The sequence below is a fragment of the Castor canadensis genome, chromosome 6, assembly GCF_047511655.1.
Source record: "Castor canadensis chromosome 6, mCasCan1.hap1v2, whole genome shotgun sequence".
NCBI classification, from domain to species: Eukaryota; Metazoa; Chordata; class Mammalia; order Rodentia; family Castoridae; genus Castor; species Castor canadensis.
In genome coordinates, this window is record NC_133391.1 from 113,750,894 (window position 1) to 113,778,889 (window position 27,996).

The 27,996-nt window shown below is 43.4% G+C and overlaps 1 protein-coding gene across 3 annotated transcripts in view; it reads left to right on the forward strand.

Moving 5' to 3' along the window:
- Positions 1-27,996, forward strand: part of Arsb (arylsulfatase B) — a 294,147-nt gene that overhangs the window by 181,326 nt on the left and 84,825 nt on the right. For 2 of the 3 annotated variants that reach the window (XR_012449133.1, XM_074077231.1), the window contains one exon: positions 327-14,763. The exons of the other annotated variant lie outside the window; for it this stretch is intronic. Coding sequence is in view for 1 of the 2 variants with exons in the window: in XM_074077231.1 (XP_073933332.1) it covers positions 327-328 (2 nt within the window). In the remaining variant the exon portion in view is untranslated. Of the gene's footprint in view, positions 1-326; positions 14,764-27,996 lie in introns of those variants that run through there. 3 annotated transcript variants of the gene reach the window in all.

The window sequence follows — 27,996 nt, forward strand, 5'->3', positions numbered from 1 at the left end:
ATCTCAGGGCCAGAAACATGGAGCCAGCTGACCATGGACTGTAATCTCTGAAATTTTGAACTCCTGAGCCCAAAAGATCTTTCCTCTTTTAAATTGTTTCCCTCAAATTTGTCATAGCAACAGAATAGCTGACTAACACATCCCCTTGTTTCTGTTATATCTTGATAGAAATTAGTCATCAAATCCAGCCCCTACTCAGAGAATGGAATTCCTCAAGGATATGAACACAGGGGATTGGGAATCCCTGAGGACCATTTTAGGGGCCGCCTACTGTTCTCCTTCACCCCACTCTCCTCCTTATCTTATTGCTTTTCTTTTGAATGCAGGATGCGCTTATGAAAAGGATTGGTCATTGCTTCCCTCTTTTGTCTGTGTCACAGAGAGTGAGGCATGATCATAAATCATGACAGATCATGAAGTTGGATATGCTGCTTGTAGCAGAATCATAAGGACTCAGCACTGTGAGCAGAGCCTCCTAAAGAGGCCAAGCCAACACTGAAGTATTGGGTAAGAAACAGTTGGTCTTGGAAGAAAGAGATCATTTCCAGAAGCGTTTGGCTAGAGGGAAGCTGTTCTGCAAAATAAGGTTTGAAGCCCTGGCCTGTATCTTGACACTTCTAAGTTGTCTGGGCTGGGGCTCAGAAAGTGACACCACAAAGTAAGCACCATGGCATGCTGAATACTTTGAGTTGAAGGAGTTTGGAGGCAAGATCTCTCTGACCTTCTCCTGCCCCTTTTTCTTCTGTTCCTCTTGTCTCCCAAGGCAGGCCAAAGACACTAGCAATCTTCTTCTCCAAGGTGGGCCAGCCATAAACCTAGAAATATTACTCTAACCTTCCCCCACCTATCTAAGAGTTGGCCATGAAATTCTCTGAACTACCTTGTCTGCTAGTTGATCATAAGACCCTCAGTCTAGAAGGGATCCTGCCTCACATCCAGGAGAAAAGGCTGGCTACATAGAGACCAAGCAGAATATGGACAGACGGGCCTTGCTGGGTTTCCCCCTCCAGTGTATTCCCATTACATCAAACCCTTTTTGTCCAATCACATTTCAAAATAGCTGTTCATTCTCCATCAAACCTAACCATAAAATAAACCATTTTCCCTTAGTCTTTAGGTTTTCATTTCTAAAGACTACTGTGTCACATAACACTGTGTTTAAATAAGTTTGTTGTGCTTTTCTGTTGTCAATCTGTCATTTGTTATAGGAGTGTTGGCTGTGACCCTTATGCTAAGTGAGGAAAGGGGTCACCCCTTTTGCCCTAACATCAGCAACCTTCTAAAACTGCTTGCAGTTCCCTTGATAAGACACAGGACTGAACAGCTGTCTTCCAGAAGAGGACTGTATCTTTCCCATCTCAGAGCTGATCCTGGCCCACAATGTCAAAGAGGACAAATTTGTCTTGGTACCTCTCCTTCCTTCCCCATTGCTCCTTTCTTGGAACTAGCAGATGCCCCTGGTTAGTCCAATATTCAGTATCTAAGCCCCCAAGTTAGTTTTGGGAAAGCAAAAACTTGTTACAGCATAATATTGATTGAGGAATTTAGTCTACCACTTTTATAAAAGGTGTCCCTATGCAAATTATACCCCATCCTAATTTCTTCCCAGCCACCTCATCCTCTCTGTCAGCTGTCTTCCAGCTGATTTTCCAATGTTGTAAATATGCAGAAATCAAAGGCACTTTTGTGAAATTGGAGAATAGTTCCTTTAGTAAACCCATTAACAAAGAAGGATCTGGCAGAATTAGAGCAGGTCAACAGTGAAGGAGAGAAAATTGACAAGGACACGACAAGAAAAGCTCTTCAAAAGAAGGTGATTTGAATATCAAAGGTGGCAGAGAGGCCCTCAGGAAACTGATGAAACTCCTGAATGTTTTTGCAAAAATATTTCTCTTTATCTTCCTGTCGTCGTTGAATGTGAAATGTAAGAAGACATACTGTGTATCATATAATATTATCTAACAGCTAATGCCAAAAAAATCGACTCATTGTTTTTTTAGACTGCACAATCTCACACCCACATCCTCTCTACAAAATAGGTGAAATATATTTTGATGATTTTTAGCTTTGTTTGAAGTTCCATTCAGTCCCCTTGCCTCCCCCTCCCTGTTTACTGACATTTTAGCTGAGCATGGCAGGGTGGGGAGGAATGTAAGTTAGGCCTAAGGAAGGAGAAACAATATTTTAGGCAAGAGCAAAAGCTAACAGCATGTGGACTGGGACTCAGCCTGTTAGCTCAGATGTTGGCTGAAGCTTCAAAGCTGAAATCAATGGGTAACAAGCAGACGCACATTCTAAAGAGGCTTGCTACGGAGAGGCAAGAGTATGTAAGAGAAAGTTCTGTGAAGGAAAATTGTAAGAGGAGCAACCAAGCTTGGGCTCCTTCCTCAAGGTCCAAGAGAAGGGGAAATAAAGTGGCTTTGCAGGTCTTAGGCAGAAGCTTGTCGAGTGGTGAAAACACTTCAGCCTCCACAATGGCGCTACCAGAGTGAATGCCAAATGTCTTCGAAGATGTTGCTCATACCTCCTGTGCAGCCTGGGAACATGAAGATTGGCACCTGGCTGTCCTGGAGCTCTGAAAGCAGAATGGAGCTGAGTGGCAGAGTAAGGGAAGAGAGTGGCAAGGCAGTAAGATGGGTTACTGCCATTTGAAAGAGTCAAAAAACAAAATTACTGTTAGCATAGGCAGTGAGGTAGATGTGAGCAGGACTGAGGAAATGCCCCAAGCTACAAGATTCCATCCTAAAACCTCAAATGGCTACAGCCTGGGCCAAGACATGGCCCTTTATCATTCTGGAGCCCACTCCCCATATAAAGGTTAAACTGGGAAGGAAAAAGAGGACCAAATGCACAGGCGAATGCCTGTCCACAGCTGGCTAGGAGCTGAACCATTTGGAGAGAACCACAAGGGGAAGGCCCTGATTTCACACCACCTAGTTACCCCACCCCATTGGATAAAACACCCAATCCTGACAGCTTCCTCAGTCAATCCTTATCTGAACTGTCCACCTTGCTCCTAGAGGTATACTTTTACCTTGCTAATAAATCTCTCTTTATTACCTTCCTGAGTCTTTCACTGCACTTGGGCAAAATCCTAATCTTAGACTTTGATCCAAGAACAAAGGAACATTACAACAAACTAAGTTCAAAGATCATACTGACTTTTCTTAGCAATCTAGAATCAGGCACAGTCCCTGAATTCAGCTTCCTTCTGATGAGTTGAACACAGGAGATTGGCTTTATAGGAACAAAAGGGCTAAAGCAAGCAGAAGCAGGGAACAAAACACAGATTGGTCCATACCAGATTATTTTAGATGACTTTCTTTGTAAGAATGAAAGCTGAGGAGCCTTCTTTATCAGGTCAACTACAACTGGCTAATTTAGAGAAACAAGCTGACCAGACAAATAAAAGAGCAAGATAGGGGTAGAGTCAGGTAAAGATCATTGCCAAAGGATTGAGGAGGCAGAAGACACGGGGATGACTAGGGAGTGTTGATGAAACAAGTAGATAGTGCTGACAGGTCAGGGACCCAGTTCATGTGCTAGAGATAGTGTTTGGTGCTATCAGTCACACACAGTATTTAGAGCCCTGGGGGAGGATAAAATCTCCCAGGACAAGTGGTTCTAGAGAAGAAAAAGGCTGTGAATACAAGTTAGTCAGATGGGGATGCCTTTGAGAATGTCTAGTTCCAGGACCTCAACACATTCTAGCACCCTAAGGCAGATAAATTCATGAAGAATAAAGTCAGTTAAAGAAAGTACTTAAGAATGGATGTTTGAGGGCTCTAACCCTTGACCTCAGTGTAGATCCCCACTTGTGGTGTGTTGGGTTGAACTAATGGAGACCCAGGGACTCTGGCTTGTGGTAGATAGAGCAGGGACTTCAAGCCAATAGACTGGGTGGCTGCCCATTCCATGTCCTCATAAGGCTAGAACACCAAACAAAGGGGACAGGCATGGATATAGACAGTGATTAGTGGAGGGCCAGAACAGCTGGCCTTCCTGGTGGGTGATGAGTGGTGAATAATGAAAAGACTTTATGGTTTCAAAGTATTTGCCTAAATGTCTCACTTAATGCTCCCAACAAGCCAACCATGTCTTCTGATTCCAAACCTGGGTCACCCCCCAGGTTCAGTATTATTCTTGGCTGCCCTGACCAGGTATTTTTGCCCCCCAGAGTCCCACACAACTAGAACACCTTCAAAATACTCTTACCCCAATTGTTAGCCTAAGCCAACTCTTAGAAGTTGCTATGGCTTGAATGTTTGTGTCACTCCAAAATTCAGGCTGAAAATAAACCCCAGTGTGGAGTATTTAGGAGGCCCTGAAGACTCTGTCCTCATGGATAGGGTTAGTGCCTTATAAAAGGGCTAGAGGGAACTAGCTGAGCCCCTTTTGCCCTTCTGTCCCAAAGGACACAGTATCAAGGCATCATCTTGGAAGCATAGACTTGGCCTTCACCAGACACTTCACTGCAGCACCTTGACTTGGACTTCCACATCCAGAACTATAAGGAATAAATGTCTATTCTTTATAAATTACCAGGCTCAGGTAGTTTGTTATAGCAACAAGAAAGAAGTAAGACATAGCTATTGCCATTGAGGAAATCCAAACAATAATTGGTTCCTTTCCATCTTATCTCTGAGACTCAAACTTCTTTCCCATCCAGCAGCAACCAACTCCAACTTGGCTGGCCTGTGTTCAGTTATCAGCCCTTTTTAGGCCTGTGGCAAAAATGATGACCCAACCCAAATCTGTGTTAGGTACACAGTGCCATCTCTTGGCAATGGTCATATTTCCTGATGTAATGAGGTTCAACTTGTGATGATTCGTGTTGCAGACACCTGGCCAGATATCCACTTACATTTCTTAAACCTGCTCGATTCCTAAAGTAAGTGGCCAGGTGGCCATGCTCCATGGGTCTCTCTATTTTCAGCTCTATTTGGCCCTGTCGTCTTTTTCCGGAGCCTCCCAGTTCTCAAGCAGCACTATTACAGCACATCTCATGGGGTCCCTTTGTTGTCAATTCATGATGTAAAAGAGAAGGGAAGGGCAGAGTTAAAACTGCAATGACAACAACAACAAAAAAAACTATAAAGTGCAGAAAATTTAATTGGATCAAGGAACCAATCTGTGAGTATCAAGTCAGGTGACATTTTTCTGCTTTTGTTCAAGTCATCTTAAAGGCTACTCTGACCTAGGAATGTTAAGAATGCCTGGAGCAAGAATGGCATCATTTGAATTAAAAGATGCACTCCAGTCCAACATTCATTAAAAGGTTTGTTGTTTTATGGTCATAATTTATACAGTCTTTCAAGCAATGCTCTGTAAAAGTGAAGTCCTCCTGAGATGATAAAATATATTTATCTTAAGTGTGGATTCAGGATTCAACTTTGTGTTGTGTCTTTAAAGTCTCCAATCCAGAAGATGGAAGCTTTTCCATATTGTGGATTAGCAATGTGGGTAAAGGTCATAGGTTTAAAAATCCCAACTAGTTTAGGTTTGACTCATCTATTCAAGAGGTAAATCTTTTTTGTCCCCAGAATTTGAAGGGCGATAGGGCAGATAGAGCAGAGCCAAAGAGCAAAAATGTGTGTCTTGAAAGCAGCTGTTCTCCTGAGTGCTATGCTTTAATTTAAACCAAACAGTCATCACACACTAAGCGGTCAGGAAAATACAAGCTTGGATACTATTTCTGCTCACGGAAACTGTCCCAACTGCACAGGACAATTAACTCAGGGCAATTTCCTATTCTTTCTTTCATTTCCCATTCATTTCCGCGGTCAACCCAGCAAGGTTCTTTTTCCCTGTCTGATGCTCCATGTGGCTGCATCACAACATGGTGGAGGCCTCATGGTGGGACCACGTGCAAAAGGACAGAGCACGCGATGAGACAGGAAGACAGAGAGATTCAGAGGTCAGCGTTGCTCTAGATATATCAGCTGGCTTTTGCAGGAACTAACCAGGGTGCTGCAAGAACTACATTAGTCACTTCCAAGGGAGATGCCACCCAATGCCTAACCCCTTCCTTTACGCTCCACCTCTTAAAGGGTCCACTACCTCAACATTGCTATATGGGGGACAAAACTTCCAACACATAAACCTTTGGAGGCCATACTCAAACCATATCCAAAACAATAGCAAAGCCCTTCTGAATGCCATAGTGTGCTGGAAATGTACCTTTGTATCCTGGCTTTTGCAGTAAAAACTAGCACAGGTTTTTTTTTTTTTGGTTTTTTTCATTTCCTACTCTTCCAGTGGATACAGTCTTTGTTAGTACATCAGAGGCTCCTAATCCTACCCACTAAGAACCCTCCCCAGCTCCAGGGTAAAACCAGTGCCTCCCAGTCCCCATCTGGATGGTGTCAACAGCCCTTTCTCCTCATGAAAACCACACGTGAACATAGATTTGGGGTTTTCCCCCTCTTAATCTTGAAGGCAAAGAAAACATGCAGGGTAAGGACCCAGTGATGTTGTCAGACTTATTATTTGGTTTCTGCCTAACTCTTGGTCTCCTGGGAGGCATAGAGGAGAAGCCTTGGTAAAAATTAGATCAGAGTTTTTCCTTTCTATAAACACAAGCTAAAAGAATGTAAACCAGCTGAGTCGGCAGAGTCCTAGTCTGCCCCAAACGCAGGCGTCTATGGTATCAAAGAAAGTTTACTTAGACACATTTCAACTTGGGTTTCCTGTGAATGAATTGGGAAGAGAGTGAATGGAGAAGCACGAAATGGAATGGGCTTGCTTTCCCACAGTTCACTAGAAACCAGTGCCCTTTACAAAAATTAGTGAGGCTTTATTTGGAAGACAAGTCTGGGAAGTGGAAGAAACCTCCCACCACACAGGCTTGGATGTATACTGGGTTGAAATATGGTTTCTCTGATCAGTGGCCTGGGAGCAGATATTAAGACAGGTCTAATAGTTCAGAGTAGGTTCTTAGACAGCAAGATTTTCTTCTTCAAACTTATGGTATGGGGGCGGGGGAATAAAAGAGAATGATGGAAGGGGTGTATTTGACTAAGATGAATTGTAAGCACTTTTATAAATGTCACCCTCAGTATAATAATAGTATGAATAATAAAAATAAAAGAAAATAATTTTTTAAAACTTATGGTGGTAACAAAGTATACAGCCATGGTTGCTCAGGCAACCCCATCGTGACAACAGGGAGTTAGCAGAACACTGCTTTTATTTATAGTTTCCTATAATCAGGGCTCTTCAGTCAGATGTTAAGCCTATGGCTATTTCCTATTCAAAATAGAGACTGAGTGGTGTGCACACTTTCTCACTCATCTACAGGTCCAAAATATGTTTCAAAGATTGAAACTCATTAAACTGCTTGGGCTCCAAGATCTATTCTTTTTATATTTCATCCATGTACTAATCTTTTTCTCCACCGAAGTGAACTGGCACACTTCAAGGAGGGCAGTGCCTCTCATGCTGACAAAGGAAGCCTTCCCTGGTCCTTCCCCTCAGGAATCAACATTAAGGAGATACCGGTGTGAAATGTTAATTAAAAATTCAAAGCAGGATTGAGAAGTGCTAAGTGAGAAAGGATGGAAAGATCTGGAGAATTTAATTTAGAGAAAATGAAAGGTACATGAGAGACATGTCTTTCCATTTCTATAGGGATATCGAATCTTTCTTCTGAAGGAAGAACCTGGAAGTTTCAGGAAGGATTTTAGCTGTTCAGAAAGAACTAAACTGGGAAAATCAACCTAGCAAGGTTGCCCAAGTCTGCAAATAGATGAGTAGCTTTCTGTTAAGGAAGCTGGAATAAGATTTTCTACATTGAAAAAACCAAATAGCCACTAAGACTAGTGTGAGCCTGTGAAACTATGACTGGAGCATCACTCAGTCTGGGCCAACCAGAGGAGCTGTGCTGGGCCTTAGAGGATGCTCAGCCTCTAGACAGGTAGTGTTGGGTCTGGGGGATCAGAAGACAAAATGAGCCAATGCCTCCATCTCCCATGAGAGCACTGTGAGCCCTACATCCTGTAAAGAGACATGGGCTTCACAAATCATGGCCCCCTGGGGACACCTCAAAAGTGCCACAAGGTCAATAACCAGGAGGCTTTCACAGGACTGTGTATATGTTCCTACAGAGATATGTCACTCCACCCATTAACTCCTGACTCCCCCCTCCAACAAAAAGGACCAAATAACCCTGCCCCATGTGAACAACAGGGAGCTACTGATTTTCTAGGCTCCCTGTCCCTCTCTAGGGGCAGCTTTTCCTTTCTCTCTAATAAATCCTACTTTGTGTGCTGACCTTGTTGTCTCATGAGTCAATCCGCTGCCTCACGAGCCAATTCTTTGGCATGTGGAGGCAAGAGCTCTTGACAACGGCCCGCCACATTTCTGGCGACTGCACGAAGGGACACCTCTCCTGGACCAAGTTCAATATGACTAAGCGCCAAACAACCAGGAGTTTGCCTAAGGAGACAGCCTGGGAGAGAGCCCCAGCCCCCTCCGGGACCATGGCCCATATGAAAGGGCAACATTGGAGGTCTAAGTGCCCCTGTCTCAGGACAGAAGGTGTGGTGCCACCTCCCTTGGATTGATGGGTCATAGGACCTCCTGTCCAGGCTCCACTCCTTTATATCAAAATTGAGGAACCTTGGGTTGTCATCATGATAGAGAAGTGAAAGGTCATCTTCCTCCTGGACAGTGGAGCCCACTTCTCTGTCCTCCCTTTCTCTTCAGGCCCCAGGTCCAAAAATGAAATAGTTGTTTGAGGCACATCTGGCCAGCCTCTTGAGCATTATTTCACCCAGCCACTGGCCTGCTCCTGGGAGAACCTCCACTTCTGTCACTCTTTCCTGTGGTCCCTGAAACTCCAATACCCCTGCTGGGGCAAGACTTGCCCCAACTTAAAGTTCAAATTCTACTTTCCCCAGGGGAATACTTCTGTTTTCCCCTCGTTGAAGAACAGGTAGATCCCACAGTTTGGACTGATGGTACAACTGTCAGTCGAGCAAAAACTGTTCTTCCTGTACAAATAAAACTAAAAGATCACCTCCAGTTCCCCCATCAAAAGCAGTATCCCCTAAAGTCTGAAGAGCAACAGGGTATATTGCCCATTATGAACCACCTAAAACAGCAGGGACTTTTAGTGGAATGCTCAAGCCTGTACAACACTCCTATTCTTGCTGTCCATAAGGAGCCAAATAAATGGAGGCTGGTTCAGGACCTCTGACTCATTAGTAAGGCTTTTTGTTGTTCCCCTTCATTTGATTGTCCCCAACCCCTATACTCTATTGGCTCAGATAGCCCCAGAAGCTCAATACTACTCTGTGCTAGATCTAAAGGTTGCCTTCTTCTGCATTCCTTTACATCCTAATAGCCACCCCTTGTTTGCCTTTGAGGACCCCACCAATCCCTCACAACAGCTGGCATGGATGGTGTTGCCTCAGGGCTTCAGAGACAGCCCCCACCTTTTTGGGCAAGCCCTAACCAAGGACTTACTGGATTGGCAACACCCAGGGGTCATCCTTCTCCAGTATGTTGATGACCTACTCTTGTGTGGATCCACGGAGCCTCCTGTTTCCAGAGCAACTGAATCCCTTCTAAATTTTTGGTCTCTCAAGGCTACAAGGTCTTGAGAGAAAAAGCCCAACTATGCCTTCCTCAGGTTACCTACCTTGGCATGATACTGGAAGGGCAAACCTGTTCCATGAGTCCTGAACAGATTAAGCCAATTTTGGAGTATCCCTTGCCCCAGACCTTGTGCCAGCTGCGAGCCTTTTGGGGGGTCACCAGGTTCTGTCTTACTTGGATTCTGGGATATGCAGACTTAGCCAGGCTCTTATATTGGCTTCCTAAAGAGGCTCAACAAAACTCTCAATCCTATCTTGACTGGGACCCAGAGAGCAAAAAGGCTTTCCAAACTCTCGAACAGGCACTCTAATCAGCTCTGGCCCTGAGCTTGCCTACTTAGGACCGTTTCCAGCTATATGTATATGAAAAGGGAGGCCGAGCCCTTGGGGTACTCACTCAGCTCCGAGGGCCCCCCCCCCCCCACAGCCAGTGGGATAGCTGAGCAAGGAAATAAAAATGGACAAAGTATGGTCTGGATGCTTAAGAACCTTGGCAGAAGTTTCTCTTAATCCCAGAAGACCTTGGCCAGCCCCTGACCATATACATTCCTCATGATCTGGGAGGACTCCTAACCTCAAAAGGAGGACTATGGCTGCCAGATAACAGACTGCTCAAATACCAGACTCAGCTCTTAGAATGTCCAGATAGAAAACTCCAAGTGTGTTCAGCTTTAAATCTAGCATCCCTTCTACCCCCAGAGAAGGGCCCAATCACATACTCATGTGAGGAAGTACTAGTCAAATGCTATTTGGCTAGGCCTGACCTCCTTAATCAGCCACTTCCAGATCCAGTCTGATGGGAGCTCATCAGTCCAAAAGGGAATTAGATATGCGGGGCAGCTGTGGTGTCTCTCAGACCCTATGGGATGAGCCCCTGTCTCCTTCCACTAGTGTCCAGTTGGCTGAGTTGATAGCTCTCACCAAGGCATTACAACCATCTCAGGGAAAATGTGCCCATATCTATACAGACTCTAAGTATGCCTTCCTGGTCCTCCATGCCCATGCTGCTCTTTGGAAAGAACAAGGATTACTAACTACAACAGGATCTCCCATTAAACACTCTCGAGCAATCCTAGACCTCCTGGAGGCAGCCCTACTCCCAAAGCAGGTGGCAGTAATCCATTGCCCTGGGCACCAATGATCTGGGGACAAAATAACAAAAGGAAACAGTAGAGCTGACATGGCAGCAAAAAGAGGCTGTCCAAAAACCTTATATTCAAGCCCCTCTTCTATGGGAGCAATCCTTTCTCTCCCCACTCCCCCCATTGGCCTCAGTACTCACCCACTGAACTCCAAAAGGCCTCTGATCTGGGGAATCGCCTTGACCATAGGGGATGGTGGATAACTCCTGAAGACAAGCTATTTCCTCCACAAAGTAGCCAATGGAAGGTCCTCAAAAACTTACACTAATCCTATCACTTAGGGATTCATAAGACTCTCTCACTGGCTAGTCAATTATTTGAGGGGATAAAACTCAAAGACATCCTCCAAGATATTATCAGGGGATGTGAAATTTTCCAGCACAACAATCCCCACAACTCTGCCCTGCCTGTCCCTGGGACCCAGAGACGAGGCACATACCCTGGGGAAGACTGGCAACTTGACCTCACTCACCTGCCAGGTGGCTCAACCTCTAGATTACTCCAGGTCTTGGAATATACATTTACTGGATGGGTAGAAATGTCCCTCTGAAAAGGCCTGGGAGGTAATTAAGGTCCTAATTAATGAGATTATCTCTAGATTTGGACTTCCCTAGACTCTCCAGAGCAACAATAGGCCAACCTTCCGAGCTGAAGTCACCTAGAGGATCGCTAAGGTTTTGGGAATGAAATGCCACCTCCACTGTGCCTGGAGACCCAATCCTCTGGTAAGATGGAATGGACCAATGGACGGCTTAAGAGACATTTGTCTAAGTTGGCTCAAGAAACTCACCTCCTCTGGCCAAGGTTGTTACTGCTGGCCCTGACCCGACTCAGAAATACCCCAAACTCTTTGAGTCTGACACTGTTTGAGGCACTATATTGGAGACCATTTCTTCAAAATGATCTCCTCCTGGACACCCGAGACTGCCAGTTCAGTATCTCACACCACCCAGTTAGCCAAATTCCAACAGATTCTTTCTGAGCTGGGACAAGATGAGCTAAGGGGAGACTCTTCCCACCATTTTGCCCAGGTGATATGGTCTTAGTTAAACTTCCTCATGTCTCTCGTGGCCTCTCTGAAGCTCCTTGGGAGAGGCCACACCCGGTCCTATTATCTATCCCCACAGGAATTAAGGTTGCTCAACTGGATTCCTGGATTCACATCTCCCAGGTCAAACTTTGGACACCGGAGCCTGATGAGCCCACCCCAAAACCATACTCAGCCCTGCTAGCCTACTCCCGTGAACCAGTGGAAGACCTCAAATACCTCTTCAAAAGAACAATGTCAGACATGTAACATGTTTTCTAGCTCTGTTTTTGTGGGTTGTTTACATTCTTGTTCCCCTTATCTTGAGTGTTGGTTTGGGGGTGACCTCTCTTCCTGAGTGCACATGGCTCCAGTGATTGGCCTTAAGTGGCAGGTTACCTTATCCTGTGTGCCTTGTTCCTCGTGCTCCACTTACGCCCATAATCTGTGCCTTACTCTGCCCTGTAACAATGGATTCCTACCCCCCTTGTAGATGCAAAGTATACTGCCCCCCTCTTGGGGCAATCAACTTGATTTATGTGTCAAACAAGGACGCACTTTCTGTCTCCACGGGGGACAAACCTACATAATGATGCCATGCTGGGACTCCTGTTATATCTATTATCCAGCCATGCCTCCTAGAAACTCGGTTCCAGCCCCTGTTCCTCTTCCTCCATGTATAACGACCCTCCCTTCTCCTCTAGTTGCAGCCATACCTCTTGATAACCTGACTCCAGTCCCTGTAGACCCACCACTGCCACAATGTCCCTGCACCTCTGCCTATCCCCATATGTCACAAGGGTGTTACAGAACAGACAGAGTCCTTTCCTGTTGTACAAATGGGAGAAAATATTCAATTGGAAATTTAACAACTAAAAGCTATTGGGGTTATGCAGATCCAGTTTGCCCTGTCTGCTGGGTGTCTAACCCAAAACGACCAGTGTGGAGGCCTCCCTCAAGCCAGCAGGACTTATGACTTAGATCCCAGATGTACAGACTACTTAATTCCACCCATCATCTCCTTAACTATACAAATCCCTCTTTAGCCGAGAACCTCTGGCTGTGCCTCTCCCCAAGTCTCTCGCAGGTATTGGTTACCCCCATGGACTCACTTGAGGACATTGCCAGGTAAAATAGAAGGCCTTTCCCTAACAAGACCCGATATTGCCAAGGTAAAACTGACCCATCCAGCCCCCGCAATGCCTCCAAAGCCTCAATATGGGTTGAGGCCACTGAGGAAAATTTCCAAAGAGCTTTGTGTCAAAATAACACTGTCAACTGATCTAACATTTCATCCTCAGTGTTCACCCTTTCCTGGAACTTATTTTGTTTGTGGAACCGCAGTCTATGCTTGCCTGCCTCCTGACTGGAGGGGAATCTGCACTCTAGCTAGTCCTTCTCACCCCACAAATCAATATTATCCCTAACAACCAATCTCTCCCTATTCCTCTAGCAGCCTACACTCAAAGAGGGCCATTCAAATTAGCCCTGGGGATGACCACTGGAATAGTTGCTGGCATCGGGGGCATCGCCTCATCAATCCATACTTATCAAAAATTATCGAAAAAACTTTCTGATGACATAGAACAAGTTACACATCCTTAGAGGCTTTACAAGACCAAGTAGATTCACTTGTGTCAGTAGTGTCCCAAAATAGGAGTGCACTTGACCTATTAACTGCTGAAAAGGGTGAACACGCCTCTTCCTAAATGAAGAGTACTGCTTTTATACTAACAAATCTGGGGTGGTCAGAGACATGGCCCAACAATTAAGAGAACACATTACAAAAAGGAGATAGAAACTGTCCAGTTCATGGTCCTTCTGGGACTGCATGTGGATCTGGGCTCCCTGGGTGTTACCTCTAGCTGGTCCCCTCCTTATGCTTCCTCTGACACTCCTATTTGGGCCTTGTACACTAAATGCTCTTTCCAAGTTTATACCTCAACAGGTGCAAAAGATAAAATTCTAGCTCTTAGTTAAGGAATACTCACATCTGTCAACACATGATCCCTCCGTCCAGTTCTATTGGAGTCCCCTGGATACTGCAAGGTCAACCCCTGAGACAAGTGCCCCTGCACCTCCCCTCCCTCTTCTGCCCCACTGTCAGCAGGAAGTATCCAGATGAGATGCCACCCTTTTCCCCAACAGCAGTCGGGTGCTCATCTCAGAGTGGGGACTTGTTGACTCTGGGGGATCAGAAGACAAAATGATCCAGTGCCTCCATTCCCCATGAGAGCACTGTGATCCCTACATCCTGTAAAGGGACATGTGGTTTCACAAGTCATGGCTCCCTGGGAATACCTCAAAAATGCCACAAGGCTGATAACCAGGAGGCTTTCCCAGGACTATGTATATGTTCCTGCAGAGATATGTTAAAAGACCACTTCACCCCTTACTCCTGACTCCTCTCCCCAACAAAAAGGACCAAATAACAACCCTCCCCCATGTAAACAACAGGGAGTTACTGATTTTCCAGGCTCCCTGTCCATTTCTAGGAGCAACTTTTCATTTCTCTCTAATAAATCCTACTTTGTGTGCTGACCTTGTTGTCTCACGAGTCAATCTGCTGTATCATGAGCCAATTCTTTGGCCCATGGAGGCAAGTGCTCTTGACACCAGCCTGCAACAGTAGGAACCCTTCCCATGTGCTCCCATGCCATAACCCACCACCTGTTCTCGGGGAAAGCCCAGTGGGTAACAAAGCTGTCTCTATAGCAACAGAGGCTGGGAGACACTTATTTAAGGATCCAAAATAGTTGTATCCATGGTATACTTAAGATTCGTGTATTTCACCAAATGTAAATTTTAGCTTGAAAAAAATCTTGAGAATGACATGAAGCATGAAAAGTATGGATATCTGCAACTTACTTTAAAACTTACTTAAAAATAAGATGGACTGATGGTGGATAAGATAACTAGATGGTACATAGCAAGATGCTAATTATAGAATCTAGGTTTCAGGTATAGTCCAGCTTTTCTGTATGTTTGGAATTTTTAATAATAAAATATTGGGGAGGAAATTCATGATTGTTGAAGAGAGTAAATGACAGACTTAGAACACCCTAGACTGTAATAATGTAAGTTTATTGAGCTCTCACTGCTCACCAAGCACTTCATACGTACTATCCCACTTGCTCTCACAACTACCTATGACATAAGTACCATTATTTTTGCTTTGTAGAGAGGACACTGAGGCACAGAGGGCCTATGACATTTGCCCAGAGTCAGGCACCCGGTAAGTGTCAGCGTCAGGATTTGAACCAGGTTGACTGACTCCAGGAACCAAGACCATGACCCCTGGACCACATTGGAAGCAGATGGGAGGAAAATGGGAAGGATGGAGGGGTGAATGCATGCTGGCCCATCCTTCCCTCAAATGGTTTAGTATTTTGTTCTTCAGTGTGTTAATGGACATCCACACACTGCCACCTGGGAGTTTTATTCCTGCTTCATCTCACCTTTTTTTCCTGGTTTAAACAAGTTTATTCAAAGGGAATTTGACTTAAAGGGAACACTATCTAGTAATCATTTTTTAAAAGTAATTTATCCCTATTTAAAGACAGATTGCACCAGGTGCCGGGGGCTCACACCTGTAATCCTAGCTACTCAGGAAGCAGAGATCAGGTGGATCGTGGTTCGAAGCCAGCCAGGGCAAACAGTTTTGTGAAACCCTATCTCAAAAAAACCCATCATAAAAAAGGGCTGGTGGAGTGGCTCAAGGCATAGGCCCTGAGTTCAAACCCCACAAAAAAAGATAGCTTGCCCTACATGTACCACTCTGTACAAACATTATAAAATTGTTCTTGCTTTTACAATAATAAATGGAAAACATTGAAATTCTCCAATTGAACAAGGTCTGCAAGTATTTTTTTTTTTATGTTTTGTTAAAAAGTAAGAGGAAAATAACTTGCTTGACTAGGAAGAGCCAAGTGAGCACGTGCCAGTGTGGAAAAAAAGCATTTGCACAGAACCAGTGTTTCCATTTGATGTTCATCAAGACATACAACAGGCCATTTAGGCTTTTTTAAAATGTGGTACACTATGCACATACCCCAGTTGTTCTATGTAAATAAGGGAATGGGGGAGGGGAGAAGTTTCTCCCCTGTAATTTTAAGGATGTGGCAGGACCAAGTGGTAGCTTCCTCATTAAGACTATTTCTTATCTATAGGAACAGAATTCTAGAATGACAATAGCAGCCTTCCGTTTCAGTGAACACCTCATGTCTGCTGCTGGACCTCATCAGTTCTAACTCCACCTCCATTGCATCAGGGCAGGGGTGTCTGCGTCACTGACTGGCTGCCCATCAGATCAGAGTGTGATCTACCTCACTGACAAACCCTGTTCACTACAGGCTCTGTTGGGTTTATGGAGTGGTGTGTGCTCTTCACCAGTACCACAGAACCATCCTGCCTCACCATCCAAACCAAGGTGACTTTAGTTCTCAGGCTCTACAACTTCCTTTGGGTTTCTGTCTGCCATGGAATGTGCCAGAGTCTTCTCAGATGCCACTGCTTCACCAAAAGTTAGGAGATGCCCCAATGAGTTTTAACTCGTCTGTGCCGATGGAGCTGCTTCTGGTCCTTTACTGAATGTATGAAATACAAACAACACACTCCTAAATGGATTCTTGTCATAGCTTTCACCTCTCCCATAGTTTGTCAAAAGGAAAAACTTTGGGAGGATAATATTCTATTATCTGCCATTTTACTTCTAAGTCCCTAAATACCTCTCACTTGAGATGTGGAGCCTTTTGCAATGTTCCTGGGGAGTGGAGCAATCAGCCCTGAGAGCTATTTCTCCAGAGGAACCTGGAATCCCAGGCCCAGGTAACAAAAGCTGCCTAGGTTACACAACAGTCCTTTGCAGCCACCAAAGGCCATCTGTCCTTGGACTCAGCTTGTTGGGGGTTGCCATTGTTTATTTCTCTTTTCCTCCATCTTTCAGAAGGAAGGGGGGAGGCTGCTTCTCAAATCTAAAAAAATGGAATGAAATCTCAATTAGATGGTTTCCCCACCCCCACCCCAACAGCTCTCTGCCCTGGAATAAAGAGTAGGAAGAAAAAAACTTTTTAAGGTGTTCAAGGTTCCCAGCAGAAAGAAGTGATGGAAATGCTAGTTACCTTGACTCTGTCTGTCATTGTACAGCATATGTGTTACGGTTTGGATATGTTGCTACTCCCAACAGCTCATGTATTAAGTGATTGATCCCCAGCTGGTAACACTATTGAGAGGTGATAGGCTCACAAGCATGCTCATTTCACGAATGGATTGACCCATTGGTGCGTTCAAACTTCTGGAATATAAGGAGTTGAGGCCTAGTGGAGGAAGTAGGTGACCAAAAGGTGTATCTTGTCCCTGTACCTTTCTTCCACTCTCTTTCCGCTTCCTGGTTGTCAGGAGACAGGAGGTAAGTGGTTTTCCTCCAAGATGTTTCTGCCCCAGCACAGGCCTAAAAGCACCAGAGCCAGTTAACCGTGGACTGGCACTTCTGGAACAGTGAGCCAAAATAAATCTTTCCTTCAATTTTGGGAGGCGGGGAGTATGGGGTTTGACCTCAGGGCTTCATGCTTGCAAAGCAGATGCTCTACTGCTCGATTCACATTTCCAGTCCATTTTGCTCTGGTTATTTTGGAGATAGGGTGTTGCAAACTTTTGCCCAGACTGGTCTGGAACTGTGATCGCAGCCTCTCATGTAGCTAGGTTTACAGGTGTGAGCCACCAGGACCTGGCAAATCTTTTCTCTTCAAGTTGCTCAGGTATTTTGCCACAACAAAGAAAACTTGATTAACACAGTATATATGTATCAAATCATCATGCTCTACCCCACAAGTATGTACAAATGGTATGTGTAGATTAAAAATTAAAAGAGTCAGGTGCCAGTGGATCACGCCTGCAATCCGAGCTACTCAGGAGGCAGAGGTCGGGCTGACAGCAGTTCAAAGCCAGCCCAGGCAAATAATTCATATGACCCTATCTTGAAAATACCAAACACAAAAAAGCAGGCCTGGTGGAGTGGCTCAAGTGGTAGACCACCTGCCTAGCGAGTATAAGGTCCTGAGTTCAAACCCACATACAGCCCTCCCCCAAAAAATTCAACGAAAAATTAAAATTAATAAAAAAGAATTTTAGAAACCAGAGCTAGAGAGTAGGGAATTGCTCAAAGCCTGGCCTGTTGGCATTCTTCAGAGTCTGCCTTCTGATAATTGCAGGCCAGAATAGCCAAGAAAACATGCATTATTCTAAATGCCCTGCAGGGACCCTGACCAGGATCGCTGTTCTGGTTTCACTGTGGAGGTGTTGACTTCATTAGGCCACACGATTCCAGGATGATGGGGGTAAGGAGGCTGTGCATCAGGCAGACCCTGCAGCCTCCCTCCTACAGGATGGAGGTTCCGTTGGCTTCTCCTACCACTTTCCATGGAGGTCCAGTGCTGGGCCTGGCCCTTGGGGCCATCAAAACCAAAGCAATGTGGAGTCCAAAGGTCAAGGACTTAGAATAATGGGAAGGAATCTTAAAGACAGTTAACACAACCGTTTCTCTTTTTTTTAAATTGTGGTAATTATGTATAACAAAATTTATCATTTTACCAATTTTGAGGGGTTCTCTTTGAGATAGGGTCTTGCTGCATAGCCCAGGCTGGCCTCAAATTCTTGATCCTCCTGCATCAGCCTCCCAAGTGCTGGGATTACCAGTGTGCATCACATTTTAACCATTTTTATCTTTTTAACTTGGTGGCATCAAGTTCATTCACAGTGTTGTCAACCACTGCTACCCGTTTCACCATCCCAAACTCCATTCACGTCAAACAAGGCAAACTTCTCTCTTTAAAATGTTTAGCTTGTCTGCTTTTTAAAATTTTGCAATAGTTTTATTATATTTTGAATTAGCATACATTAATAATACAAGGGCGGTTCACTGTGTACAGTGTACTTTGAACAAGTTCACCTCTCCACTCTAGTCCCATTCCCTCCTTCCTCCTGCCTTTTTCAAACTGCGTTTGATGGGTTTCATTATGCCGTCTTCAAATATATACACACATAGAGCATTTCAGCATTCTTTCCTTTCCCTCTCCCTGCTTCTGTTGATCTCCACCCCCCAGGTCACCCCCTTTGACATTCATGTGCCATTGTTATTATTAGCATCATCATCATTTTAGGTCTGGGTTCCACAAATGAGTGAGAACACGCGATATTTGGCTTTTTGATCTTGGCTTATGTCACTCAACATATGACCTCCATAATTTCATTTTTCTTTATGGCTGAGTAAATAATTCATGATGTATATATACATGTATATATCATATACATGTCATATATGTCATATTTCCTTTATCCATTCATCAGTTTTTGGACACTATCATAAGTGTATCAGGGTTCCTTGCCCCCCTCCACATCCTCGCCAGCATTTGTTGTTGTTTGTTTTCTTGATGATGGCCAATCTGACTGGGGTCAAATATTATCTTAGTGTAATTTTAATTTATACAACATTCTCTTTTTAACAATGAAGAAATTGGGCTGGCTCAATGTCATATTGCTAGGACAAGGCTCTCTAATCTTGGAATCAAGGCTTCTGTCCCTTACACAATCTTAAATTAAGGAGTCCTTAAAATAAAGATTTAGGGGTAAGGAAGTAGTTAAGTGGTATAGCATTTGCTTAGCATTTACAAGTCCTTGGAGTATTGATCCCAGTTTTAAAAAAAAAAAGATTGCAAAAAAATATTTAACTGGTCATGGTAACTCATACCTGTAATCCAAATTACTCTGGAGGCAGATTTTAGGAGGATCACAATTCAAGGCCAGCCCAGGCAAACAGTAGAGACACTCATTCTTAACCAATAAAAGCTAGGCATGGTGGTGGTACAGGCCTGTCATCCCAGCTACTCAGAAAACATAAATAGGAGGATCATGGTTCAGACCTGGGCATAAATGTGAGACCCTAGTCAAAAAATAACTGAACTGATTGGGAGTGTGGCTCCCAAGTTGTACAGCACTGCCGAGCAAGTCCAAGGCCCTGAGTTGAAAACCCCAGTACTACCAAAAAGTAAATACACACACACACACACACACACACACACATTCATAGACTCTCACCAACCTCTCAGCCCTCAGTTGCTTTTTCTGGGAGTCATGCTTTTAGAAGGATGTTGACAAATCCTATTGTGTCTAGAAATAGTAGACAAAAATTAGAATGACCTTGAAACTTCACCCTCAAAAATGGAAGGGTTTGGTGAGGGGAATTCAGAACAATTATGGGTATTGTCTTCAAGGGGTTTAAAATATAGAATGGAAGAAAGTGTCAACCCACCTGGCTCCAGAGGACAGGGCCATGATGGATGATGCAAGTGGCACAAGGACACTTCTGTTAAAACATTGGAGAATATTTTTTAAATTCAGCTAAATCTGTAGATGGTGGATGCCTGGCTGCTAGAGGTGTGGAGCAGAGCCACTGGCCTCTGTGCTGGTCGATGGAGGTGAGGTGTCCCTTCTGACTCTGAGGCTCCACAGGAAGGAGTGGGAGAAGGGAAGGAATTGAGGCTCATGGATCCTCCCACCCTCCTACACAGTTCCCGCTCCTGGAATGGATGCAGTAGACTGGACTTCTGAGACACAGACTTTTGAAGCATTTGATGAGAGGGTGCCCACATTGAAATTGATGATGCTCTGGGGACAGTAAGGAGCATGGTGGGGCTATATATTCTCCAAACTGCAGGTCAAGCCCTGCCATGAATTGCTGGAAACACCCAGAAATTTTTTAAAAACAAAATAAAATTGAGCAGAACATTTTGAGTGCAGCACAAGGGTGAGGAAAATAGTTGTTTGGTTTTTTTTTTTTTCAAGAAATACTTTAGATTATATTGTGTACATGTATGTACCAGGTAAATGTAAAATGTATGTTTCATTGTGGGTTTCATTTTTTTGTTTCACTTAAAAGTGTAAAGGCCACTATTTAATACTACATATGGAACAACAATTCTTAGCAATGGGTCACAAGTTGCTAGAGAGGTCATATGCCAGAATAAGGGACAGTCTCTTCCAGGCTGGACAGCTTTTCCATTTGCCTTGTTCCTCTAGTAGACTGTGAAGCTCACATCTGTGGTGCAGTGGTTGGGCCCATGGGGTAACCAAGTGCAATCAACTTGGCCAAGAGCACAGCCAGGCCTCCTTTACACCGTTCTTTACAGAACAGTGAATCTGACTTTGTGTAAGAATCTTAAGAATCTTCCCTTCTTAAGAGATAGCCATGAAAATGAATTTTGGTCCCCAGAAAGAAACACTGGAGATAGAAAACTCAGGGTATGGGTCACTCCGACTCAGAGAGAGCACCCAGACACCCATGTTTGTGTACAAGTATTTCACTTCATTTCTTAAATCAGGGACTTAGCTCTCTATGGGACAGGACTGTGTACTGCTGGTCAGATTCCCCTGGAGGCTACAATTAAAAGGGAGCTGCCAAAAGTTCTAGAGAGGATTTTGAATGAACAGGCAAATCATGGAGTGCAACTTTTTGGATGACACTGCACAAGAGGATGTCTGTGCAATGGGTAATTATCTACGTAACAAATATACAGAGGGTATTTTCAAAACTAAGGGATGCTGCTGCCAGTTCTATGATGACTTCTTTCCATAATGAAGGGTATGTACCATGTTGTGTTGTGTGTCCTGCATGCCTTCCTGACTCTGACATCACCATCCGTCTTCTGCTACTTTCTGTGTGTGATCATTCCTTCCTGTTATGCATTCCAGGCAGTTCTAGAAGTACTACCAGTTACAGTGTCTTGCCCCATCTCTCTGGCTTCAACAGTGGTCCACAGGGAAGGGAACAGACCCAAGCTGGCCCAATCCAAGTCCTGTCTTAGCAACTATACATAAAACAGTGGTAGACAAGAACTCAGTCTTTCCTGTGGGGTTGCTAAACTTGGAAGTTATAAGTTGGAACATCTTTAGTGCCATTTTCCTTCAGCTACATGGAGAAAGACTACTGGCAAAGTAGTCTTTGCCAAGAAATCTGATGTCTGGTGTAATACTGGACCATTTCTACTTTGTCCTCCCCAGTGATGTGAATGAATGTATCGTAGGCTGTGTGTTTGTATGCGTTTTGTTTGCCTCATTTCCTTAAACTAGTATGGTTTGGGGTTTTTGGAATTTATACCCAAGATGATTCATTGAGCATCAGTATAATGGAATGGGTACAAGATTTAGAGTTAACCTAGAAGGTAACACACACGCACAGGAAATCAATGTGAGTCAACTCCCTGTATAGCTATCCTTATCTCAACCAGCAAAAACCCTTGTTCCTTCCTATTATTGCTTATACTCTCTCTACAACAAAATTAGAGATAAGAGCAAGATAATTTCTGCCGGGTATCGAGGGGGTGGGGGGAGAGGGAGGGGGTGGAGTGGGTGGTAAGGGAGGGGGTGGGGGCAGGGGGGAGAAATGACCCAAGCCTTGTATGCACATGTGAAAAATAAAAGAAAAAAAAATATTTAGAGTGAAAAATCTGGCTTCAAGGGCTAGAGCCAGTTCTTTTAAACTGTTCACACCTCAATCTCTTAATCTGTACAACTGGAATAATAATACACATCCCTCGGGGTATTTGTAAATGAATTGATTGTGTGAAAGTGATTTGTATAATGATAAAAATGTTTAAATTTTAAAGATAATTTGTAATTTGAGCATATCTCTCCTAAGAAAAAAGGAGTCTCCCATGTTCACCCGCCAGTCAATCTGTTCCCTACCGCTGTGAGATCTGCTGTGCTGACCTCTATCACCATAGATCGTTCAGGAAACTTAGAGTTGAATTCCAGTGCTGATAATTATTAACTATGACTTTAAACAAATTATCTAGTTTTTCTGAGCTGCAGTGTTAACCTGAATAAAATGGGGTTCGAAAATTCACCTTGAGCGTTTGTTGGAAGCTTTCTAATAAAGATCCCTGAAATGGGCTGACCTAAGGAGCAAGCAGTTTATTTCTCTGTCATGAAACCACCTAGGACAGGTGCTCTGGCTGATGGGTGGTGAAGACCACTTCATTTTTCACCAACTTGGCCAACAAGGAAGGGGAAAGAACGTGAAGGAGACAACCTCCTTCCTAAGGACTCTAGCTTGAGAATGTCCCACTCTTCCTCACTTTCCACTGGTGGCAGTGTAAGTCACATTACCTCACCTGGCTTCAGATAAGACTGGGAAATGTAGTCCCAGATTGGACAGGTGTGTTCCATCCACACTTTTTAGAAGAGGAGAAGAAATTTTTGTGTAGATCTACTGTGTAAGGAGTAAATGAGAAAACACATGTCAAGTTCCTAGAATACTCCCTGAAACAAGGTGATATTCAAATGTTAGCAGTTTCGGTGTTATTCTCTCATGTAACAGGAATTAGAAAAGAATGCTTATTCTCAAAAGAGGCCACAAAATGACCCTTTCTAGGAAAAATGTGCTGATATGATCACAATCTGCCAGCTTCCCTTGGCAGCTGTAAGCACATTCTCAGCCCCTTTTCCCTAACAGCTTCCATTCCTCTACCCTAAAGAGCTTCTAGAATATTCCCTAGAGTGGCATACCACGGAGACAGTCCAGCTTCATCTGCTGAAATATTCTCTTATGGGATGAGCTAAGAATAGAAGACAATTAAAAGATGACAGATGGCATTAGATTTGTTTTATTTCTCAGTCTAATTGTGACCACACTATGAATTCATGCAGGCCAGTGTGGAGACTCTGGGAGTTTTCTTCAGGCTAACTGTGGCACTGACTCCCTCCTTTCCTAGTAGCAGGCTGGTGGGAGGGGATGAGATGGGCACCTGGTGTAAGGGGTTGATTGATGGTAAGCCATCTGATGCCATAAATAACGTAGGCTAGAGTCCAATTAGCCATGATTCCAAGAAACTAATTGCAACAAGAAACTAATGAAGTCTTTAATTATGAAGTCTTAGCAATTTAGTCTCCAAGAAGGCAGAGCTCCTAATAAATAGCCTGGCAGAGGCCATAAGCCAGGGGTGGGCTGTGTTGTGGAGCTGGTGCCGTGTGAGTATGAGACCACCCATGAGGCTGAGATGGCAGAGCAGCCAGAGTGTGGCTTTTTCACGACCTCGGCAGATGTACTGTCAAGGTAACAGAGTTCCCCACTGCCCCTTTCCTTCCCCTTACCCCACCCTCTGGATTGCACAAATGTGTGTAAGGAATTGGACCACAGCCAAGGACAGCCCACCTGCATTTGGCTGGTCCACAAACCTTGGCTTCTTAATGACCTCTGAGCATCTCCATGAGTAATTAATTCACAGGTTCAACTATTAGCTATGAATAGGGCATGATGTCTTCCATCCTATTTGTTAGTTTCCAGCTGTGACCAAGTGTGAGCGTTGCTTGGAAGAAAAAAAGTAAGAATGATTCTCTCCCTGCTTGGAAGATGAAGAAAAATGGAGGAACCAAGAAGCACTTCCTATAAAAATGTATGCAAGGTACAGATGTCTGGTTTGACATACAGGGGGATTTGCCTGACTGTGTCCACACATTCAATGTAGAGCAGAGGCAACTCCCCTGATCATTTGGGCTTTCTTTCACTAAAAGACCCAGAAAGTTGAACCCAGTTTGCTTTTATTTCTTTCTTCCTAGTCTGACTGCCCTAGAAAATTTTCCTTCAATTTCCCCCTCACTTCACTTGTCCAGTCAGCTTACAGGGAACTCACTTAATTGACTCATTCCTGACAACATTCCAATCTCAAGTCCACCAAATCTGGTTTCTAGGGGCAACCCAGGGTGTTTGGCCCAACCCAAAGCCACCTTCCAATGACTAAAGGAATTGCTGCCAAATTTGGGGCAAGGTAATCAAGAGAATGCCAGGCCATCTGAAAACCCAGAGCTAGATGGACCCCACCATAAATTTCCAAGGGAAGTATGCAAAGAGAGGACGCCTGTATTGGAAACTTTAAAGCCCCGATGGGTGGTATCCATGGGAACCAGAGGAATAATAATAACAGTAGCGTAGCCTTTCTTCAGGTTGTAGAAGGGGCCCAGAGTGAACATGAGTTAGTAAGAAGGGCTCAGTGATGTCCCTGCTGTCTGTTGAGACACTTGCAAACCCCTGAGTGGTTTTCACCCTGGCCTGGAGCCTCGGAATCCATCCAGGCCCTGATTAATTGCAGGAGAGATGGTGGTAAACAGATCGGGAAGAGAAAGTGGTTTAAATCAGCGTGATCATTAAAGTTTGATCTAGAGCTGAACTTGGCTAATTACCTTCCGAAGACATTCTCTGAGCAGATTCTAAAAATCATTTTCCAGCCTGCAGGACTGTGAACTCTCCTTCAATTCCCAAGCAGTATTTTGGGGCCCTGCTACAAAAATGGTTCAAAGAGAGTGGATCAAAGCAACTGAGTGAACCAGGACCTTTTAGGTGGTGATGTAGAAATATCTCTGTCCCTTGTAACATTATAAATTCATTTTGAGAGAACTTTCCAGTTTTAACTCAGCACCTGGCACTCACAGCATTCCATAAATCCCTGTTGAATGAATGAAAAAAATGAATGTGGTTAAGTTTTCAGTTCTCCCGTAGAAATCTATACATTGCAACAGGAGAAAACAAAAACCCTAACTCTTGTTTTTTATAGATGATAACATTGTTCTTTTCTCCCATCCTGACACTGTGGCATATTTCCCATGGGACAATTACTCATGGTTCTGCAGTTTGCACTGCTTCTGTGGGAAAATGCATTTTGGCTTCCAGTTGGGGTCTCAGGATGTTGAATCTTGTTCATTCTGTTTCAAGGTTGTTAATGAAGATGGTTGCTTTCTGCCACAGCGCCTGCCTTGCCTCTGAGAGCGGACTCTTGTCCTTTCTTTTCTTTATACACCACCCCAGCACTTAGGGAAAAGGGAGTGTCTTCTAGGGTCACTGCAGAAAAGACTACTCACATTCCTAACACTTGTATCCTGGGGAACAGTCACTGAGCAGCAGTTTTGTACCCCAGGAAACTCTCTGCTGGCTCACTCTCTCTTTCCTTTTTTCTTTTTTAGGTATTACAAAAAGGAAAATAAAGATAGTTTTGAATTTGGATTTTTCTTTTGCAATGAAGTCACTAAGAATGCTTAACTCTTAGTCTAATCTCACCTGTGGTTAAAATGGTGCTTCTCATCCTTTCAAAAGCATCTACTTCTAGCATTGCTTCCTCTCACATTCCTTCATTTGCTCTTCCCATCTTGCAATATGCAAACACATCTCTTCCATCTTGATTCACATTAGCTGGGGAAGCTTTACCCCTCAAAGTCTGGACTGTAAACATTTTAGTTACAATTGTTGGCTGATGTCACTGACAGCTGGAGTGAGGAGGTATAGCAAAGGTATAAGGAAGTAAATAAGCTGAGTATATAAGAGAGAAGGAGTGGTCCACATTGAAAGCAGCATCTATCCCACTCACATTTTGTGAAAAATATTTTCATAGCCAAAATAATATAACTAGTGAATATTCATCTAACCAAAATGCAAGTAACTATCTGGAAAGATGAGGAGTGAAGGAAAGGGGAGGAATATGGGTTTTTGGGGGGTGGGCATGGGAGGTTTTAGGAGTCAAATTTAGCTCTTCCCTAGTAGAAAGGGGACAGAGATATAAAAAGGACATCATAGGGCCACATTAAGTATAGTCAGGGACATAGGGTAGTTCTCAGAGCTGATGTGTAGATGGACAGGAGATTTCCAGAAAAACTGTTGTCTAATGTGACACATAAAATATAAAGATTAGTGGCACTGCAATCAAGGAAAAATGTTATAAATCCCTAACTGTGTACTTATTACTTTTTACAACATACCCAACATATAAACTGAAGGTTGCTTGTGTGCTGTTTTTCCCCCTAAAACAGAGATAGAAGCTGGTTGTATTCATTGCTGCTAAAACGTATGAATCTTTTTTTTTAATGAATTGCCTTGAGCCTGGCATTTGTAATATATTTCCTCATCCATATTTTTAATTTCAACATTTCTGTATTCATAGATAGAATCCTTATAAACATCATACAAGTTTTTTATACCAGTTTGAAGATCTTTGATTATAATTGCCTCATTGAACTATATGCAATGACTGCTACATTTCAGTTTACAATCTTAAGTATTTTTCATTACTCTGATTTGGTCTACATTCTTTTTTCCCCTCCTTTCTTTGTTTTTATTTGGAGTTTTAAGCGTTATTAATATTTCTTCCTTTCCCCTTCCCTAGCGTGGCAGGTGTATGCTCTTTATACATATAGAGAATGCACTCTTAACAAGTCAGATTTAATTTTTTATACTCTTCCTGAACAAGGCTTTCAGAGTGCCTTAATTCTATTTATTTCCCCACCCATCCCATAGAGGATATTGTGGTTGTACATTTTAATTATAGAGTATCATTGTTTAATATGCAAATAGTAGGCTAGAGTAACATTTTTTTTTCTTGATTCCTTCCTGCATCCAAGCTTTCATGCCTTCAGTGAGAATAATATACTGCAATTTAAGTCTGCTGATGACAAATTCTACCAGTTTTTGTTTGTCTAAGGATGTATTCATTCTTAATACATTGGCAGTTATTGTTTTTAGTGTTTTAAAGATAATATCCCATTGTCTTTTATTTTACATTGCTGCATTAAAGTCAGTTGTCTGTCTCATTGTTGCTCCTTTGAATGTTGTTTGTGTTATACTCAGGAGCTTTTTCAAATGTTTCTGTCTTTAGTTTTAGAAGTTTTAGTATTATCTAACTAGGTGTTTTCTCTCCAGTTACCTTTTTAAAAATCTGTTTGGGGTTGGTAGAGTTTTTTTTAAAAAATATACAGCTTAATATCTTTCATGAGCTTTGGAAAATTCTCACCATTTTTTTTAAATATTACTTTTGCTTCATTCTGTCTCTTTCAAGTTTGTGACATCGTCTCATTGAATCCCCTTTTAGTTATCTTTGCTCGTATATTGTCTGTCAACTCACCTCTTCATAGTTCATTCTGATTTCCTCTGACCTATCTGACATTTCAAAAATTTCTCTCTTCATCTACATCAAAACTGTTGTTAAATTCATCTACTGAGTTCTTAATTTCAGTTGTCTTTTCGGCTCTAAAATTTTCATGTGGTTCTTCTTGTAGTTTCCATTTCTTACCAAAAATAATGAGGTTTTTTATGTATGTCCTTGAACACCGTAAGTAGTTAAAGTCTTTCACTGATAATTCCTGTATTGGAAATTCCTATTGGTCTGCTGCTATGGTCAATCATTTCTGTTTTTGT